This window comes from Astatotilapia calliptera, chromosome 4 (assembly GCF_900246225.1).
Source record: "Astatotilapia calliptera chromosome 4, fAstCal1.2, whole genome shotgun sequence".
Classification (NCBI taxonomy): domain Eukaryota; kingdom Metazoa; phylum Chordata; class Actinopteri; order Cichliformes; family Cichlidae; genus Astatotilapia; species Astatotilapia calliptera.
The window spans coordinates 15,221,219-15,243,669 of record NC_039305.1 but is presented as its reverse complement, the minus strand read 5'-3'; the positions used below and the strand labels follow the sequence as shown (position 1 = coordinate 15,243,669).

The 22,451-nt window shown below is 40.2% G+C and overlaps 1 protein-coding gene across 1 annotated transcript; it reads left to right on the top strand.

Annotated features, from left to right (window-relative positions):
• The first annotated feature begins 7,361 nt into the window (after window positions 1-7,361).
• LOC113020786 (centriolar coiled-coil protein of 110 kDa-like) lies at window positions 7,362-18,004 on the top strand. The gene is made up of 14 exons (XM_026165004.1): window positions 7,362-7,677; window positions 8,394-8,604; window positions 9,217-9,345; window positions 11,710-12,862; window positions 13,028-13,149; window positions 13,485-13,662; window positions 15,264-15,373; window positions 15,761-15,877; window positions 16,015-16,116; window positions 16,196-16,312; window positions 16,655-16,728; window positions 16,811-16,876; window positions 16,996-17,055; window positions 17,198-18,004. Exons 2-14 carry the CDS (start codon window positions 8,440-8,442, stop codon window positions 17,271-17,273), a joined length of 2,469 nt encoding a protein of 822 aa, XP_026020789.1. The 5' UTR covers window positions 7,362-7,677; window positions 8,394-8,439; the 3' UTR covers window positions 17,274-18,004.
• Window positions 18,005-22,451: the final 4,447 nt, after the last annotated feature.

Sequence of the window (22,451 nt, the reverse complement as noted above, 5' to 3'; positions counted from 1 at the left end):
TGCCGCTTAAAGGAAGCTCGATCCATTCATGACAGCGCTGCTGAGGCTCTCTTTATAATAATTTTGTAATATGAAATATTAAATAAGAAAAATAAGACTCGCTCATTTTCACTGACCTCCATATAAGTTATTGTTTAACATTTTATTCCACCACTTGTATTTTTTGCTCCATGTGAAAGGTGAAAGAGTGGAGATGAGCAGGTGACAAAGGGGGGGGGGGGGGGGGGAATAGCCAATCCTGACGAGGCTGGTGAAGGAAGTGAGAAAATGCGGATCTTAACGATTATATTTAAAAGCACCAGACTTTTGAGAAGCCCCGTCTTTTTTTATGCACCATTAACAAACTTGTGAAGGGAAAGGGAAACGCTGGCACTTGCTGCTGTGCTGTTACTACAAACCCTCTAAAGCAGGATTACACCAAAGTTATTAAGGTGTTTTTGTGCATTCAGTCATGTTGAAACAGCACAATGACTAATGCCAACACAAAAAAGTGTTAGTCTGGAAATGATTAAGTGCATAAAGTCACTGCTTATAACAGCCTGCATGTCTGCACGGGTTTTCTATTCAGGATATTTCACCCTGACTAAAAGAGTCGGTATGGTTGCATATCTGGAGCTGAATTTATCTAATCTATCTATCATTTACACAAACCAATACTATCAAGTGAAGGTCCACTGGTAGCTTGCCTCATAGGCGTAATAAAGACAGTGTGGAAATGCATGACACTTGTAGATGTATGGAAGAAAATAAACTCGTTAAAATACTCATAACTAAACAAAATAACCCAACCACCAGCTTGTAAAGCAAATCCCACACTTTCTACATGCAAAAATCAAAGATCAGCCATTTTTATTACTTTATTGAGCCTCGTGAAGCTCAGTGCTTCACAAGTCTCATGCAGTAAAGAGTTAAAGTGAAAGGGTGTGGCTCATTTTAGGCACAAGAATAAGAGAAGTGAGAATATGGCAAGAAAACCTACAAACAAGTTGTAGGTTTTCAGAGACATAAGCTTCATCACTACCAATACAGTCACTCACACTGCCAAATCAAACAATCCACTTTACAATCAAATCCGGATCATGAGTAATTACACTGCTAAGAACCTTGTTACCGTTTAATGCAGCATGCGGCAAAGAGAGGAAATAAAACACAGCCCAATTCACAGCAAAATGGAAAGGTTACTGTAAGGGGGATTCCTACAAAGAGTCAGGTTTGCACGATATATACTGTAGGTTCTCAATTTGTATAAGACAAATATCCCCAACCCAACCCCCCTTCAAAAAAATGAACAGGTGCATATATATATATATATATATATACACATATACACATACATACATACACACACACACACCAACCATTATAATTATTATATAACCCTATATATATATAATATATAACCCTATTCCTCTGTGGGGCAACCTGCATATGGCCAATAAAGCATTCATTCATTCATAATGTTTGTTAAATAAGTTTTACTCTTCTCAGAGTTGTTCAGAGCCATACTGAGGATTTTGTGTTTCAACATGCCCTAGAATTATTATGTTCCTGTATGAAGCCACCGAAGTTTCCAATCATGTCCAACAGGAGTCTGGGTTAGATAAGAGAAACAGTAGACATAAAGCTAAATACTATACTGTGCAAAAAGAGGGGATTTTGCACCATAATCACTTTTACCTTTGATTTTTTAAAACTAAAACCTACCTGTATAATGCATGTTTTGGAAGCTAGTGGCACATATCATTCAACATCATAGTCTTATCTCTGCAGACGATAAGCTGAAAGAGAAAGCTCCCACAGAGGCATATCAGACACCTAAAATCTCTATCCCATTCTGAACAGGCGTGCTTTAGAGAGGCACCATCTGCTGGACAGTCTGCTGCACAGCAACAGTGTATTCACCTTATGGGAGCTTTCGATACGATCTAATTGTAAGTTTTAGCGTCAAGGGCGACAAAAGGTGGGCTCAAGAACTAAGGAGCAAGCCCACTCACTTCCGGTTTCATCATTAAATATTAATGATTAATTACTATGTCTCGTGCAAGTGCGTTTGAGATCAGGAAATAGAAAACAAAACTTGTAGAAAATGTGAGTGTGGAGGACCCATGAGAAAGTCAGAAGTGGTTGTCGTAAAATAAAAGGGGTTCGACAAAAAAAAAGAAAAAAAAAAGAAAACAAAGTCCGAGTGTGTGGCCACTTCCTACGAAAACGGAAGTGTACACTTGTCAAGTCTCTCGCTTCTTCACGTGGATCCTTTTTGCTCTGCTAAAGGTTTGTGGAAGTGTTGGTTTAACTACGCCTGCGTGGAAAGCTCCTGATAATATGCAGTTGGTCTGTGTTCAGTTCACGGACCAACTGCCCACAATCACCATTGTGGAAAGAAAAGAAGAAGTTAGCCTCGCTTGTCCTGATGTGAGCCTCTATAATAGTCAGTCGTGCCCACAGGCGTCATTTACAGTGCATACATTATTTGTATTATTATTTTTCTTTTACGACTAAATATTTCCCACCAGTAAAATTCTCCACAACGCAAAACACCAGATGGATGCAACACGGAAGCAAGTTTAATACTAGAGATCATCTGTGTAGCTTCCCATGAGAGCTGAGAACAGCACGCCTAAAAGCAGCACACATCATTCGCAGGGCAGAGTGTACTCACATGCTGAGAGTGACTGCGGGTTACTGACGGTAAACTCGTGGATGGTCTATTCATGCAGCCGGCTTACAGCTTTCACAGTTGTACCTTCACATTCCCGAAAAGAGGACCCAGCTCTAACGTTCGCCTTTCCCGCACACGGTCACTTTTTCCGTTGCAGCACGCGCGTCACCACCGTCACTCCATATATGGTAAAAATGACCATATACGGGAGCCAGCTCGACCGCCCATTCAATGGGCGGTTGAAAATAGCGTCACTTACACGTGCGTGGATAAGAAAGTTAAAGCTGTAACATTTGCCCTGTTTAGTTTAAAGGAATTCGCTTGTCAAGCAACTTACTGAGTAACTTACAAAATCGGTGCTTAATACTAACTTTTTCAAGGTGAAGTGTTAGTGATACAATTGCTTATTTAATCTAAACTGTACAACAGATAACATAAAAAAGGGGACACATTTTGGTCCATTAATTTTTATATTTACTTTTAAATACTGATGAACATTAATCCACAATCTCTCTCTGTGGTCTTCCTCGTTTTTAGCTCCATAGTCAACATCCTTTGTCCTGAATATATCAGATATATCAGTATATATCATATCTGATATATGCTGATCAGATATATCACATATAGTATCTATCTATCTATCTATCTATCTATCTATCTATCTATCTATCTATCTATCTATCTATCTATGTGTGTGTGTGTGTGTGTCTGTGTGTGTAGATAGATAGCTAGATAGATATAGATATATCAGTGTGCAGTAGCTTTTAATCAGACTGTGCAGTGCTCTATGCTCTGTCTTACTATTAACATTCAACCATTGTACTATGCAGTATTCCATCTTGCTGCATACACACACACACACACACACACACACACACACACACACACACACACACACACACACACACACACACACACACACACACACATATATATTGTAAAGTGTACATTTGTCTCCACTGAGGTATAGTATTACTCATATAGGTTATTTTTTTTATTCCTGCTCTATTCATTTTGCTGCTGTAATAACAGGAATTTCCCAACCATGGGACAAATTCGCTTATCTTATCTTCATTTCTAATCCTGTCTCTGGGTGCAAAGACTTATAATTAGCATTGTCTATCAGTGTTGAAACAAATTTTTTAATAGAGTTTAATTTACTCTTTTTGTTGTAAAAAAAACCCATGAATGATGATGAAAACATGAATAGCAAATGATCAATGAACAAATGCACCCACCCCACACCTGTTATTAAAAGTACTGTACCTCTTAATTCATCTTTTGACATTTAATATTGCATGCATTTATCAAGCCTATGCTAAACTGTGTTCTTCACAGACCCCTATCCAGAGCAGAGTGAAGACTCCGGGCAATATTTTTAGAAAAGGAAAACCTGAAAAACAAGACACCTGTCACTTGTGGAATGGTGGTGATGTGATCCCATTGTCTCTAAGATCACGTGACAACATTTTATGAAAGGGAAGACAGCTGGGTGCAGTTGACTTCTTCTTGTCTGTTTCGTAGTGTGCAGATAGCTGCTACAGTGTTCACAGTTTACATGTTTGGTGTACAGTCACCATGAAAATTGCTATTTTTGTGCTGTTTGTGTGCCTTCTTCTTCCTGTGCAGCCTGAAGAGATAGATCACTGTAAGTAAACACTACAGTCACCTTGGTTTCCTCAGTCATCAGATAATATGTAGTTCGGTTTCTGCTGAAGAGTGCCTCTGTTAACTGTTCTATTATTAACAGACACCTACTGTGAGACTTGTTTAACAGTGGCACAAGGTATGTTGGACAATAAATCATTATGGCTAAGAGCTTTTTTATTAATGGTTTCTGATAACCCAGTAGCACAATCTAACAAATGGGATAGCCAGGAATACAAATAGAAAACAAAAGACAAAAGAAAAGGGGAAAGCAAGTCACAGTCTATAAATACCTTACAGAGCTTGAGAAATCCATCAAGGAAGCCCCAGTTAAGAGCAGAAACACAGTTGTTAAACGCCTCATCAGTGGGGCGTTGTGTGAGAAACCTCTGCCTCACAGTCACCATGTCTCTAAGGACAAACTGACATCAGCCTGCAGACACTTGTTAGGTAAGGTAACATCAGATATGTCAAGTAATTTATCTTGTATTCAAGAACTTATTCTGGATTTGCCATTCAGAGTCTCACCGTGGCCAGTTCTATGAAGCTCTGGTGAACAAAGAGCCGAAGAATCTGGATATAGCTCTGTGTTATGAGCAGTCCAACTCATGTGTGGGGGTTAAACGCCAGACTTTTGAGGTAAGCTGTCAGTGAGCGAGTAGCCAGTTGTGAAACGTGAACTTCGTGTTTTTCAAGTACACAAATTTGCTCTTAACATTTTGCTTTTGTGGCAGGATTCTAAAGGCGCTTTTACTGAAAGTGACATTGATGCTTTACTTCGGGACAACAAGGAAAATGTTCGCATTGCTCAGCCGATACATTCAGGTTCCCCTGTGCACACAGGAGATGAACTCTGAGAATTTCAGCATCATTTACTGTTTACTACTGTAAATTCTGGACATCAGTAAAATAAATAAATCACTAAAAAAACATAAACCAATAATTTTGTCTTTAAATTATACCTTATGCTGTGTTGAGTTGTTACTTTTCTAAAGAATTTATTCAGCCTCAGATAAGGAGTGTATATTCATTAATGAACAAATTATATAAAATTGATAAAGGGGAAGTTTATATTTCAAGCCTTGGGAAGCCCTCACTTTTCTCTGACAGAAATAGGAACTTCCAAAGTGCATCTGAAGTGATTTAGCCTGTTTTCCTATGTCTTTATTAAGATAATACGAGGTCTGTTGCCTGCTGGAAAATGAATCTATTCTTTGCCATTTGCAGTCACCTGTTTACAATAGGAATTCTAAAACATTTTTAAGGTGCTCCCACTTGTCTTCATTCTTTTCTTCTTTATTATTCTTCGGGATGTTACTAACCATTAAAACAACAACAATTTCTAATGCACTTCTTTCAGAAAATTCATAGAAAAATGCAAAACTCCAAAAAATAAAAAATAAAAGTGGGACACAAAGGAAGACATAAGGATGTATTATTGCACTATAAGCAATTTCATCACAAGTGTGCAGATTCAATATCTTCTTCAGAAAAGTAGTTTGCCTTTTGGACACCAAAAATCCAGGCCAGGCAAATACAACCACAACAATTAAGACTCCACAGTTACAGAAATTCAAGGTATTAACAATAAGTAATAGTAAAAACAAACCACAGCTGTGTGCAAATCACACCCATATAATATCAGCTGTGTTACCTTGGGATGGTTGTAACTAAGGTGGCTCAGGTAAACTACTAACCGGAAGGTTGGTGGTTCGATCCCAGTCTGCTCCATGCCAAATATCCTTGGGCAAATACTAACATCATGGTGCTCTCTGATGCATCTATTGGAGGTGTGAATGTCTGATATGAAGCACTTAGGAACAGCATAGAAAAAAGTGCTTGTGTGAATGTACAAGTTGCTCAGATAGAGTAAAAAAGCGCTATAAGAACCAGTCCATTTACAAGGTATAAAAGTCCTCTGGGCACACAATACATACAAAAGTGGTACCCTGTACTTCTGTCATGATGTTAGCAAGGTGTCTTCACGATGAAGAAGGTGTGACACATTGCTAAGGATACATCACCCCTTATTCACCACTCAGGACTCCCAAAGGTGAATCGTACTGTGTTGTAGCTGACCTCAAATCTTTCTGTCCATGTTTGTAATCCTACTCAGTTTGTTCTTGTTAACTACAGACAGTGAAAAATACCATGCAATAAAACAAGAAGTTAGAATGCTCTCTGCAAAAAAACAAACAAAAAAGAAAAAGAAAAAAAGAACCAGCGTATGTCTGTCTCAAACTCCTCTTGAAGTATAATCATTGTAATCTAGCTTTTGAATCCTGCCAGTTTTTCTTCAGTCACTGTCCCTAAGTACTTGTATTCTTTTACGTCCTCAGTACAGTCACCGCTAACTGCCATCTGTTGATCAAGGACTCAACTCATCTGATGATTTTGCTGTTTACCTTTAGCTATGACAACCTATGCACTGACCTTTGCAGTCTTACAGTTTTTAATGCATGTGTAACATCGATAAACATGTTTCATTTTATGTGGTTTGGAGGACAGTGTATTCTGTGTAATACACACAACAGAGCATCTTCTTTGCTCCCACCCCCTTTATATGCGCATAATTGGTTGTAAAATGTGAGAAATTTGTTGTACACATTACTAGAAGGCGCACCTGTTTTGTCACTTCATATTTAGTGGTTGTCTTGCAGAAGAGGACGATTAAAATAGGACTTAAATTACATAAATTCATTAATTCATAAAGTTTCAGACTACAAAACGCTGCACAATGTACAGTAAGGAGAGTGGTACATAAATTACATTATTTTCCCCCAAGATCATCCAATTTTTTTTAATACTTGGCACATTAAATAATTCATCTAATCACTCATAACAATAAATAAATAAATTACATACATTATAAAATTTTAAACTGAGATTTGTTTAACACAGTAGAGAATAGCTGCAAGCAGATCATATTAATGATATTTATGTAGACTCATTTGCCAAGAACTCGTTATCCTCTTGAGCACTATTAACTCGAGGCTATGAGCAGATAACAACATAGTAAAACAAAGAGCGTGTGATAAAGTAGCCCTGCTAGGATATAGCCTAATTCTATTGCATTCACTGAGAAATGAAGGGGAAAAGAGGGCAGGTGGCATTGAGCTTATTGGAACGAGAGCCTTTGACTTGCTCGGGGGATCAGATTGGAACGTGGCCCGCGTGCTGTTGCTAGGAGGCGCTGTTGGAGCCCGGAAGAGTTGAGCATGGTGATGAAGACGATCGAACCGAGATTGAGGAGAGAGACGTGAGTCTCACCGATAAAGCCTCCAGTTTGTGTTTCCCTGCGACATCTGTCCGTGTCTGACAGTCCCTGCTGGAAGACAGGAGGGCGATATTAGTGTTTCTCCACTGAGTAGGTAAGAATAAGCGCCGGGTATCCGCTGTCATTCTGAAGAGGGTATCTGCACTAAGACGTCTTTTTTAGCTTCCAAAGACAGCAAAACTGGATAATGCTTAAATATTAACATAAAAGCTGCCGAAGTTAAGCTTTCTCTGTAATACCAGATACACAAAGAAAACGATCCCCACCTCTGCTCTGCCGGATGGAAGAACAAGCGTGGATTGGCTAGTGTAATTAGGCGTCTGAAGACCAGCAGCAGCATCATTAGGACCTGCTGGTTGAATTCAAACCTATCCAATAGATTAGATATGCTGCATAGAGCCAGTAACACTCACGCTTATTTCAAAGGCATATTGTTTTAATTGAATCCACACAGGAGCTGTCTGCTTACGCAAACGCCCTACCTGTCTGTGAGTAGTCTGCAGACTACTGTCATTTGCTGACAGACATTTCAGAAATAGAAACAGTATTGATCAGACACACGAGTCCCTTTTGCATTTCCACAAAACATGGAAATGGAAGACAGGCACCAGCAATGTATGACAGAAAGCAAAGGAATGGCAGGAATGTGATGAGTGTGATAAAATCACAGAGGACAGACAGACTGGCTATTGTTGTAGGTGATTTGTCACATTTACCCACATGGTTTCGGCTCGTCGGTCAAACCCCAGTGTAGTGCAGCCTCACACGGACCCTCCCTTTTAATCTCTCGCTCTCCATTTAATTTAACAGCTCGGCCACGAGGCTACATGGTGTGTGTGTCCTACTCAGAGTGTGGATGTGCGGGTGTCCAGAGATGGAAAGCTATGAGGAGTTCTGTCTGCGGAGTCTGGCATTATTGCAGGAGGAGGGGAAATTCAAGAAGACTACATGCGAGCCATCATGTTCCCTGAAGGCTCGCTCTGTCATCCACTTCTATGGAAGAGCTGCGCTTTCACCTCTGGTAAGGAAGAGATAGACAGGCTTGGAAGCCCATGCTAAATGGATTACACAAGATGTAGATGCATGTGAGAGTTCACAGTTTAAACTGAATGAAACATCTGTTTGTGAGCAAATCTGATGAATGAATATATGAACTGCTTTATGACAACAGAGCTTCTCACAGCAGACTTTTTGGCTTGCCATAAAACTGTAAAATGCATTCCATTTAGGTAAACTTACTCGTGCATCCATTTCATTTACTGCTAAGACAAGCCAAAGCCTCTGCTGTGGGAACAGCCTGTTAGGTCAGCAGCTGGCAAAGGGAAACAGTGCGAACGTGGAACATCAGGGCTGTTTGATGTTTGTTAGAAAAATCTATTCGCTTGTGATTGCTGACTAAATAAGTTTGCAGGAAGAGTCCAGCATCAGTCTCTCTTCCATCCAGAAGAAGATACACAAAATATACTGGAAGAAGGCTGAATTCTTCCAGTATATTTCTCATCTGTAATAACATTTTTAGGTACAAAGTGAAAAACTGTGCCTCTTTCAGCTGAATAAACATGCGTATTTTTGAAAATTAAATGCTGAAAAACAAACAACAAAAGCCGCAACCGAATGTATTTTCATTTTCCAGCTGAATGCAGAGCAGTGGAACGAGATGTGTGGCTACAGACAGAAGGCGGTCCAACTGGAAGTGGACAGACAGAACCAGCAGAGGAACAAGCTTTTGGCCAGGATTCAGGGCATACTGGATCAGGCTCAGGTCAGTTGCACACTATGGTCACAGGTCTGGGTGTCATCTGGTCGGGTGAGAGGCCTATTTAGGATAAGATCAAAACATGCTTTGTGAGTACAAACCCAATTCCACACTTTGTCAAATGTAAATGAAGTTCTACCATTTTAAGCAAAAAAGGAGATTATTTAGATTTTGATGGCAGTAACAAGTCTCAAAAACTGTGAGAGGGCCATGTTTACCACTCTGTAATGTTGTATTATACGCAGCATGCATATTGTCATATTTTCCGGAAACATAAAGTGCCATTCCATCTATACGCAGATGGCTGCCAGCTCTACTTACCTTTTAGTCATTCTGATAGTCTCCCAACTCGACCTCTGCTTGACTGCCTTACTGATGTCAAAGCATGGATGGCAAAAAACATTTTAAATTTTAATGATCTGAAGACAGAAGCAATTTTATTTGGCCCAAATCGTTCTTCTCATACTCCAGATGTTGATCTTGCAGCTTTGACTTCCCAACTAAAGAGTTCGATCACAAAACTCAGAGTTAAAATTGATTCTGCACTTACCTTTGATGACCATGTAAACGGGGTGGTAAAATCAGCATTTCATCACCTCAGACGTTTATCAAAGGTTAAGCCCTTTCTTTCCCAGCGTGACTTGGAAGGTGTTATTCATGCCTTTATTACCTCACGTTTAGATTATTGTAATTCTCTTTTAATAGGGGTTGGGCAGGGCACTTTGTCACACCTGCAATTAGTGCAAAATGCTGCGGCACGATTTTTAACTGGCAGAAGAAAATTTGATCACATCACTCCGATTTTGGCCTCTTTACACTGGCTTCCAATTGAATTCAGGATCCGTTTTAAAGTCCATTTATTGGTTTTTAAATCTCTAAATGGTCTGGCACCTGTTTATTTGTCTGACTTGTTGAAGCCCCACGTCCCCACTCGTTCCCTTCGGTCAGCTGAGCAGTCGCTGCTTTCGGTCCCAAAGTCACGGCTGAAACTTAGAGGAGGCCGAGCGTTCTCTGTTGCTGCGCCGATGCTTTGGAATAACCTTCCTCTCCATATTAGACAGGCTACATCAGTGCCAGTTTTTAAGTCTTTATTAAAAACCTATTTTTATTCCCTGGCTTTTAACTCTGTGGGTAACTGATATTCTTTTTATTTTTTTTATTGCTATGTCTGGTTTTATTACTATGTGCATATTAGTATTGTACAGCACTTTGGTCTACCAGGTGTGTTTTTAAAGTGCTATATAAATAAATAAATGATGATGATGATGATGATTGTCTTGCTAAAATATGCAAGAAATATGCAAGACCTTCCCCCAAAATACATAGATAGGAGTGTGTGTTGCTGTAAGAACTGCATACACCATCAGAGATGCAGGCTTTTGAACTGAGTGCTGATAACAAGTCAGATGGTCTCTTGCCTCTTTAGTCCAGGTGTGGCGTCCATGTTTTCCAGGAAGAATTTCAATATGTCTGACCACAGAATTGTTTTCCACTTTGCCTCAGTCTATTTTAAATGATCATGTCCATATAAAGCTTCTTCTTTGCATACAAGAACTTCAACCTGCTTTTCTGGAAACCTTCCTCTAAACCTTTTAATGTTATTAGTTGTGGTCCCATGTCCCACCTTGTTTTTAGGTGTGGTGCTGCTATCAAATTCAAATTTAGCTAATATTTTTGATTAAATAGTAAATATATTTGATATGTTTTCCATGTTCTGTTGGCAATGACATATATGAAAATCATTGCATTCCGTTGTATTTATCTTTTACCATCATTCCAACTTTCATGGAATTGGGGTTGTATAATGTTATGTAGGCACTCTGAAAAAGTGCTGGACTCTCGTGCTAATATTATTATGCTGACATCGCATCCTGCTTTTACTGAATATAAATAGTTTTGGGGCTTTTGACCTATAGTATATATTAAATAGGTTTGTGTGCCAGTCCCATAATGGAGCACATAAAGTGAATTACAGTCTGTCCTGTTGTCTCTGGTGACATACTCAGAGTTGAATACAGGTTATCTGGCCTAACATTTTCCCCAGTGTGCCGTGCTATTTTTTACCTGATGACGTGTTTTCATAACAGCTCAAGATTCAAAGCAGTATTGTTCATTTACTCAGTGTCAGATTTGCTCTACTTTCGTAATTCCCAGTCTTTGAACAAATGTGATCTAAAGATTTTGTCTGTTATCGTTCACAATGGAACAACCAAAACTCAAGCATGTAATCACATTTTCATTAAAAAACTAACATCAACAAATAAGCTAATTATTTACAGACCATAATTATCACTTGATTTGCCTGTATGCTGAGCTTACATGCGTTTTAATGAAATTCTTTGGTGAAATACTGCTTTTTATGTTTCACAGGTGCCAGATGAAGAGGTTGACAAGTTGCCAGTTTCTAAATCTGCAACAGTCAACGGCTACACTCTGGTCACTGACTCACCTGGGCTCCCCAAAGATGCTGCATTTGGGGTTCAGACAAATAGTCATCGTGCTGCTCCATGCTCTGAGATTCCTGTGCTTAATGATTATAAGGCAGTGGAGGAAGTGAAGGTGGATGCCCAAGAGAAGAGTGAGGAGGAGGAAGAAGAGGATGAGGAAGAGGACATTAGTTTGGACAGCCTTCTTAAGAGATCAAGGGAGTATGTGAAGAAAGAGCAGAGTCAGCAGGGATCAAAAGCTGTCCGCGCAATGACCCAGTCTCCCCCACCTGAGACTGACTCTGTCAGTGAAGAGAAGAGCTGCAGCCCTGTGACGGACACAGGCATTCAGTTTGGATTCAGTCTGCACCACAGCCCTGTCGGCCCGCCTCAAATCCAGCATCAAGTGCTGCGTGACCCTAGTCCTCAAAAGTCCATCTGCCTCTCACCTAGTCTACCAGAACCATTTTCTTGTCTCCCCAATCCAGAGACCAGCATAAGTCCTCGTCCACAGAGACGCAAACCACGCCCAGTTTCCACAGGCAACATCCATTTTTCATTTCCCATCGGCCCAGCAGACCTTATCGCTCGAAGCCCAGGACGGTCAGAGGAAGCCATTGGTGTGGCAGACTGGGGAGATGCTTCAACGTCTCCATCTCACTGGAGCTCAGTGGGAATAGAGGGCGTCAGCCAGAGTGGCATTCGTCGATCCAGCCACTGTGGAACCAGTCCAGTGAAGGAGAACTGTAACCCTGTCAGTGCCTCGGTGCCCAGCTCAATGGGTGATCACCTGGCTGCAGGTTTTCGCCGGCGCTGCCACACTATGGACAGCCAGCTGCATACCTACCATTGTGGAGCGGAGCGCATAGACCGCAGCCAGGAACGCCTCCCTCGCTTCATGGCAGGAGTTACACTGTTTGCTCCCAGTCGGCGCACACCTTCAGCCCCTTTAAACCAGTCGTATGATGTAGAGAATCCTTCACTGCCTCTGCTGAGGCCCTGTGTGACTCCTGCAGACGAATCTCCGGGGCCAAACAATGGCAGGAAAACACCGACTGTCCTCAGACATGCAGCTGAAGCACAGGCCCGCAAGACAGGTGAGTGCCTTTGATGTAAGCTATTTTTTTTTTTTATGTTTACAACTGTGTAAGTCCCACTGAGATTTCTGATTCCCACATTTATATATTTTATGTTAAGTGAGTAAAACTTTGACATGGTAAAAGACAACTGATTTATTTGTATGCATTTGTGCTTATTAACAGATGAGACCCAGTGGCGAGCGCAGGCTCTGGAGGACATGCAAAGACGTCTTGAGAAGGAGCATGCTTTGCAGATGTCTCTGCTCCTCGCTGAGCAGGAGAAAGAGCAACAGCGCCTCCACCTGGTCAGCACATGGAATTTAACATGACCATTTTATATAGAAGTAGATCAGAAAAAAAGTGTTCTTTTTTTAAATGACCATGAAAAGCTACACCAAAACCTAATGTTTAACTACAATGCCAAACTTTATTTTCTTTATTTTATTTTGCTTTCTTTGTGTGTGTGTGTGTGTGTGTGTGTGTGTGTGTGTGTGTGTGTGTGTGTGTGTGTGTGTGTGTGTGTGTGTGTGTGTGTGTGTGTGTGTGTGTGTGTGTACATCTGAGTTTTATATGCCTTTTTAAAAAGATTATGAGCAGAGCATTAGTGAAATACAAATAATGTTGTGTGCGGTGTGTTTAGGAGCTTGAGGAGACAGAGAGAAGGCTGAAGGAGCAGGGGTCTGTACGTCCTCTAAGTGCGGATGCTTGTGGCTGGAATCGTAGGTCTGTGAACGACTGCCATCCTATCATGAGCCCCTCGTGCCCGGGACTAAGTCCTGTCCACACACCATCAGAACGATCACCTGGACACAGTATAGGTATCGTTTTAATAAACTTCTGTGCTCAGGATTGTAAAAAGTGTTTACAAAAGACACATGAATGTCATGGTTCATTTTCACCCACCCCTTGCTGAAACAAAATGTTTAGATTATAATTGTTAAAAGTTATCTGCATTAAGCTAAGGTTAGCTCAAATTCAGTACATTGACATATTAGATGAAGTAAATTAGGAGAATATTTAAACTGATGAAGTGCATAGAGGCACTTGACATGTTAGAAAAACCTAATATGAGCCATTGTTGAGATATAGAGCACACCTATACAAACAACTAATATGCTGAACCCTGTATGCAACAGCTAAAATTATAAGATGGAGAAGCTGAATTAAATATGAAAGTCACTGTGCAAGTCTTTGCCACTGTGTGCAGCAAAGCACGCAACCACTGTGTGAGGTTGCGTTGCGGTCACTTCTGAGCTGATGAGCAGGCTACACATGATCAGAGCAGGAGCTGGCTGAGAACGCATCAGAGGGAGGCAAACAGAGCTATGATAACTCGAGCATGCAGCTATCTGAGAGTTCAGTTTCTTCCTCACACCTCAGATGCGCAGCAGTTTTCTTGCATCTAGATTCATGTGTGTAGAGCGTTCATAGCATCAGCATCATGTTTTTGCTTATTTGTTTTGTTGGGTTGAAAAATAACTAAATAAACTTGTGATCATACTTATGGATCACCATGGAGCATACCATTGGCCATGTGAGTTATTTATGCAGAGGAAAAAAGTGAGTGTGAATGTGCCTGACGTCGCTCCAACTATGAGAGGTGATTCTGCAGGTCACCAGCTATCGTAGTGGGGAAAAAAAAGAAAAAAAGAAACAAAATTTACATTGTTGATGAAAAATAATAATAGGAAAACAGTTTTGTGTTTCTCAGCCAAGAACAACTACAATCTCATTTTCTGTTTTTAAGAAAGGAGAGTTTAAAAAACAGAGAGAGAGATGTGTGTTGTTTAGGCAGTAATGAGAATAATGAAAATGTCTTAGTTTTGTCACTTTTAGGTGAAGAGCAGACCTGGATCAATTTTCCACATGCAGCGGTCAGAAGAAAATTATAGGTTAACATCATTGGAAACGTTCAGGCCAAGTTTCTGGCTGAATTGTTTACAGCGTCATGTGTCCCTCAACCTAACAGTTACTATCATAGGCTACCAGAAAAAGGGTGGTGAAATGACCTTTTAAATGAACCAGAACTGTCCCTTAATTATATACAAGACAGTAAGAGACATAATGTTTTTATTAATATAAGGATGGTGTTTTCCTCACTAAACTGGAAGTGCATTTTGTTGTTAGAGCTTTTGTTTTTCATACAAACAGCATTTCACACATCAGCACAAATATAGCTTAGAGGTGATATCAACTTATGAAGTCAGGGAGTAGAGAAACAGATCAGATACACTGACTACTCGCTGAAGAACAACAGTGATTACTTTTTAATGTTTTCGGTCATTGTTATTGTCTGTTATTTGCCTTCTAAATTCTGTGTCCTATAATATCAGAAAAAAATAAAATGCTAGTGTTTGTTGATGAGATATGCTGCTCGTTTCAGCTGCGTCTTTAAAATATCTACTGTTTCTTTCTCCAGGTTTGCCCAGTCCTGTCCCTTCTAGTGCATCCTCTCCATGTCTTCAGCCTCCTCTTTATCTGTGGGGTTCCACGTGGGGGGCTAACAAACCTCGGGCCAGGCAAAGTCTGGTGTGTAAACACTGCAAAACAGGAATAGCATTTGCAGCCAAATCCAAACTTCAGCACACTGGCTGAGCTCATTACACCTTTAAGTACATGTAGTATATATACTGTAAAGTGTATATAATAAGTGTATATAAATCTGATGTATATTGTAAGTACCATTGTTTCTTTTACTCTGTTACATCCATAACGCTCTGAACTGTTGTAAGTCTTCAAAGCAAAGACCAAATAGAAGCTAAAAGTCTTCTTGGTATGCAGTCTTGCAGCAACCTTTTATTGTAATTGAGTCTATTTTTTGTCCATTAAATCAGAAAACGTGTATGTATGTGAAGACTGATATCATTTATCTTAATATCTCACATTTTCTCCATGTTCTTCATTACTTTCTCCCAGGTTCTGACAGCTGATCAGCAGAAAGCATTTTGCAGAATTGGTGCTATCACTCGCGGCTTCCTCACACGCAGACTGCTTAAAACGGAGAAAGTCAAACACCTCCGCCAAACCATCATGGTGAGTTCCATTTCATGCCTTCATACACAATAAAAGAGTTACAGGAGTGTAAGGAAGTTTCATTTTAGATTATGACGTTAGTGACTGAGTGTGTCTAACTGTGCACACTCTCTCTGTATTTATATGTGTGCCTTAAGGATACGCAGGAGTTCATCCGTTCATTTCAAACTGAAGCTCTACAGAAGAGAAGCGCCTACACAGCACAAGATCTCGCCCTGCAGGAGAGAGTTAGAGCCCAGGTATGACTGTGTACTAAACCTCTATAGCCAGCAGAGGGCCATCTTTATTCATGTTTCTCCTTGTTTGTTGTTCCCTCAGTTACGTGCAGCCCTGTATGACATCCATGACATCTTCTATGAAATGCCTTTGGAGGATCGCTTAGCATTACTGCAGCAGGACAGAGAGCTCCGTGTGGAGAGGAAGCTACGAGACATGGTAACATGAACACAGTCAAGTAAATAATCAAGTATCCAGATTTAATCAAGAGAAGGTGATCGTTATTGTCACTGAAAATATCCCTCTGTCCTTCTAGAGCCTATAAACTAAGCTTTAGTTTGTTCAAACACTGGAGAAAGTTTTATGAAGCCATGCATTCTGTGTCTGGAAAGGTTCATCCAGACACTCGTGGCTTATCTTGTTGTTATTAATGCATTGTTTGTAATATAGCACCTTCTCACAAAAGCAATTGTAAGAAATTGGTTTGTGACTGTCTTTGACTTTTTCAGTATTCTGAGTTGTTTTTTTTTAATAAACTATAAACTACATTCACTCCAACAGGAGAAAGCCAAGTGCCCCAAAGAGAGAGTGGCTCTTTCTGCTGCCACACAGAGGTCTCTGGACAGGAAAAAGAAGTAAGACAAGAAATGAAAACACGTGTTTTACGTTCATGCTGTTGAGATCCAGTGATCAGTGGTGTATCTGGTGCTTCTTTAGGGTTGGTGAATCTCCAGCACAGACTAGGAAGATGCAGCAGAAGCCAAAAAGCCCCACTACCAACAGGTGTGAGACACAGCTGTGGGATTTTATTACTTTTTAATTCATTTTGTGTTTCCCTCGATGTAATTTCTAGATTTTTGTCCCCAGACGTTGTTTAGATAAATTCATTATTCCTTTCCTAGAGTCTTGAAGCCAAGCCAAGGACAAAATGCCTCTGTCCCAGGACAGCTTAACCGTCAGGGGTGAGTCTGTACTGGTACAGATTGTAAAACACTTTTTATAAAACACCAATTGCCTGAATCGCATATTCATGAAAACAGCAGTCTTCAGACACACCCTGCTTTTGACGTATTTAAAGTCACCACAGTGACTTTTTTCTCTTAGGAGCTGGTACAGAAAGACCCCAGAGGAGAGGGTGAAGCGCACAGAGAACCTGAAGAAGCAACACTCGCTGGGCTAATTCATGACACAACATGCCCCGACCTGTGAACTTGAATATTTAGTCTTTTAATACAAACCTTGTACCACTGAACTTTAGTCAGCGCTGCTAACCACATGATTGTCCTTCAGTTAGCTTTGGAAATTCACATGAATGTATTCACACACAAAAACAGCTGATTGTTATGATGAAGAAAAGAATAAGTAGCTGTAGTTAAATGTAAGCCACAAGAAGCTCAATTGACAACATGTAAAAACATTTCTGTGCCTAAGTACTCTGCCTTTGTTGTCTGTCATGTTTTAGCATGCATATATTTAATATCAAGTGCTTATAGCTGTAAGTTGCACACAGACAGTCACATAATGTAGTTGTTCTGAAAATACAATATTTTAATGTATATGATTTATTCCTTCAAGGGCTTTAATTACCAGTTCGTGCATTGTTTTGTTCTTTATGCTGAGTGTACTATAAAATGTATAGTACTCTGAGTCTGACTCTGAGTCGTATCAGGGTGTTTTAGTATTTGGTTTAAATGCCTAATGAAACGGAAAAAGGATAAATATCTGTGTTTACACTCTGGCATGCTGTTACATTAATGTAGCTTCACACGACCACAGATGCACAGCCGGCATTTAGTGTGGACTTTGTTTCAGAAATGACTGAAGAAAAATAAATTTACAAGACCAAGAAACAATATAAGACATTTTAATGAAATAGTATTTCTGAAATATTGTGTGAACTGATGCGTTCACTGCAGCAACACGCTGACTTCATATTTGTGCACTTGTAGCATTCAGCATTGATGTTTTTCTCCCACATTGCTGTGTGTGTCTTTTAAAGGATGATTTATTTCATTTAAAATGTCAGATTGTCTTTTTTCTTCAATGTCCAGAATAAAATCTGAAATTATTTAAATTTTCATGGAATTTAATTCATGATACAGTTAAATTATAACCTAGCTAAACTAAGCTAACTATAACTTAGCCATAAGTTTTTGACATGAGCTTCTTTTCTGTTGTTTGCTTTACCGATGTTTCATGACCCAGTAAATACGTTCAGCATGGTTTCAAACAAGGATCCTACTTAGATATTTAATTCTGGCCCATGATAAGGTAATAAAGCCACATATGAACAGCGGTTATGTTTATTTTTCATAAATCTCTAAAAATAATTTACTGTATTTACACATCCTTTTTTTGATGAAATTGACTATATTTTAATCTACTCTGAATACCACCACAAATCCAGAGTGAAGAAGGAGACCAAACAGATTTTTCTAGGCATATTTACAGCAATAAGACTTTAATTATAATAATTTTATGTTGCAGGATACAAACATTCTTGAGCAAATCAATCTGTATTATATTCAACAGACTTGCACACATTCCAACATTAAACAGAATAAGTCTCATCATTCATTACACAATAAAATGTGGTAATATGAAGCTTTGTGATCCATTTTCTCTGTAATAGTAATCTGTGTCAGGATGCAGCTAAACCATATTCATCTAGTTGGCCTGGATTTTTAGCCTGCATGCAAAAAATGTTTTTATGTCACAATAACATGAATTTCATTTCGAAAAGAGGCACAACTGCTATATATTATAAATACATGGTGAATACAAAGTTAAAAAAGGCAAGCTTGTGGCTGTTTACAAATAATTGCATAATCTACAGTACGTGTCTCCTCTATATGCAAAAAATACGTAATAGTAATGAGTGATATAATCCTACATTGTGATATAATCCTACATTGCGCTGACTACATTATCTCCACACTGTCACACCAAAAGAAAACGTAAGCCACAGATCTCGCACACATTTGAACAAAATGGCTCCAAACTGCTTTAAAAAAGTTAAATATGCGTAATTTTTCTAAGATTGTGCAAGAAATTTTGTTTTTCATTTCTTCTACTGTCATCAACATAAATAAAGGTTTTTAGTTTCCTGTAGTTAAAACAGCCATTTGCCATGACAGACAGCGACATAGCTGTGCTGGAACTAGAATACCTCTCATATGAGTTTGGTAAAGACACCAGCCGACCATCCACATATATGCATTTACACCTAACATCTTTCAAGAAGAAGGCTTTGAGTCAGTTTTCACTTCCACAAAGATATTCTGTGATGCACTGTCAGGAATCATCTAGCTGCCCTCTGCATCATCCATCCATCCGTCCGTCCGTCCATCTTTTTTCACTTATGCGGGGCCGGGTCGTGGGGTCAGCAGCCCAAGCAGAGAAGACCAGACCTCCCTCTCCCCAGCCACCTCCTCCAGCTTGTCTGTGGTAAGACCAAGGCGTACCCAGGCTAGCCAAGAGATACAATCTCTCCAGCGTGTCCTGGATCTGTCCCGGGGCCTCCTCCTGGTGGGACATGCTCAGAACACACCTCACCCAGACTTGCACACATCCTTGTAAGATGCCCGAACCACATCATCTGGCTCCTTTCAAGGTGAGCCCCTCCTGGAAGGGAGAGGCCAGCCACCCTTCGGAGGAAGCTTATTTCCGCCTCTGGTATCCACAGTTTTGTTCTTCAGTCATAAGCCACAGCTTGTGACCATAGGTGAGGGTAGCGACATGGATCGACCGTTTGAGAGAAATTGAGAACTTCGCTTTTACACTTAGGAATAAAATTATTAAATAAAGTTGTCATGGTGATTGTTATGTACACATTGCAATTCTGCTCATTAATTAGTTGGCACTCTGTGTAATGAGGGTTGTTGGGAAATCAGTTTTACCCCAGTTCTTTTTATTCCTCGAGCATCCAGAGATGGCACCGGACTCAGTAGTCATTTTCACAAAATCTTTATTCATCTTCATTTAAGCATGCACTTCTAGAAGGGAAGACGAGGCTGGTGTCCCTCTCCAAAATCTTCACTCCTTTGTCTGTGAAACACAGTTTTATAGAAGCGACCCCATCATAAACCCCCCCCCACGGTGGGCTGCAAACTCTGTGTCTGTCTATGTGCACGAGCACATGAATGCCTACATGTGCGCGTTCCCTAGTGTCTATGTGAGTGCTCGTGTGTGACTGTGTGCACATGAGTGATTGTGCGTGACAGTTAAAACACTGTGGGTGTAGGTAACTCCCTAGAAGTCATAAAACCCCTCTCACTTCCAGACCACAGGTATCCAGTTACAATGTTGAGACCCCCCCCCCCCCCATACATCCTCTGGGGAATTTCCACTCAGCATTAACTCTTCTCTGTTTTACTGTCACAGCTCAAGTGGGGGAGGGGTACAATCTACTCCTAAGTTCACGACACAATCAGCCTTTACTATATTGAGGGCAGTGTCAGTGTCTCTACAACAGTTCTACATTCTATGATAACACATTTCTAAACTCTAAATCAGCTAAATATTCTACAGGGTCAAAAGCATCAATTCAGTGCTAAGCTTGAATTGAATTATTGAGACTGACATAATGAGCTGTAGAGGGATTTGCAAACATGCAAAAATTCTGGGCCAAGCGAGTCTGAACAGAATGTCCGGACTTAGATAATAATAAGAATCAATAGGCAGCGAATTGCCAGCTAATATTAATACAGCAAGGCTAGAGAGCGAGGTGTTTTTCTTTCTCTATTTTGTTTCTAGGAAAAGGAGCAGATGCAGACAAGGTCAGATGTGGATAGAGTGGGGGAGAAGATCCACTCGGGAGACAGCAGAACCGGACACGTTGTTTCCCAGAAGAAGTAGTCATAATAACACTTGTTTTTGTTGTGGTATAAAATTGTAATACCTGCTTACAGGCTCATCATTTTTGTGAAGCAGACCTCTGGTTCACATTGAGGTCTAGCATGCTGAAACTTCAAGTGCTGAAATGAATTTAATCTTTTAAAAGACCGTTTCTCTTTCTTTAAGGAAGCAGAGGAGAAAGACTAACACCAATACACTCAGCTCTCTCTTCACCAAGATGGATTGGTACAGCTTCTGCATCACTGCAGCCGCAGCACCAATCCGTCTGTCAGTCTCCCGCTCCCCTCTCCTATCACTCGCAAACAAGATACTTAAATTCCTCCACTTGGGCCAAGAACTTGTCCCTGATCTGGAGTGGGCACTCCACCCTTATCCAGCTGAGGACCATGGCCTCAGATTTGGAGGTGCCGCTTCTTATTCCCACCACTTCACAGTCAGCTGCAAACTGTTCCAGTGTGAGCTGGAGGCCATCACTTGATGAAGCCAACAGAACCACATCATCTGCGAAAAGCAGAGATGAGGTGCTGAGACCATCCAAGTGAAAGTCTTCCATCACTTGGCTACGACTAGAAATTCTGTCCATAAAAATTCCGAACAGAATCGGTGACAAAGGGCAGCCCTCGTGGAGTCCCTCATCCACCGGAAACAAGTCTGATTTATTCCTGGCTATGTGGACCAAGCTCTTGCAACAGTTCTACAGTATAAAGATTGAATGGCCCGTAGCAATGGGCCAGACACCCCATACTCCCGAAGCACCTCCCACAGGACACTCTGAGGGACATAGTCGAATGCCTTCTCCAGGTCCACAAAACACATGTAGACTGGTTGGGCAAACTCCCATGGATCCTCCTCAAATATCATTAGTTGGATAATTCTGTTAATTTATGTTGATTTGAAGAAATGTTAAAAATAGGTTTCCAGCAACATTGTGTGATGAAATTGTGCAAAGAGTATCTCAGTTATCATAGTTTTTGAAGGAAAGATTTAAAAATTATTTGAAATGACAGTTGTTGTGTCATCTTTGGAGTTGCTTTACACAACAAGTAAACTGGAGTTTATTTTGTTGATGATGTAGTCATCATCTGCCTTAGATTGGCCTCTCGCCCAATGGTAGCTGCTATAGGTTTCTGAAACCCTTGATAAAGATAAGCGTCAGAGGATGGACATAGTTATCATTACCTGATTAGGCCTGTGGTAAAAAGGCTGCTTCTCTGATAGACGACAGAAGAACTCGTGATGAAGTGAAAAGCCTACTTACTCTAAAGTGAGAGGCCATTCCTGTCTGAAAGGTTTACAAGATAAATCTTAAGGGTCAAGAGATGATTAGTTTTTCTTAACTGGCTTGGCACATTTCTCCAAATATTTTTAGCTCCCTCAACTGTTCATCAATGCAGTAAAACACCTTGTTTAACCACAAAAAGACTCCAACTTAAATAAGCAATGTTTTCATGTCAAATAATAAGTAATTGTCACAAAAACAAGAGGCTAATCTAAGACTATG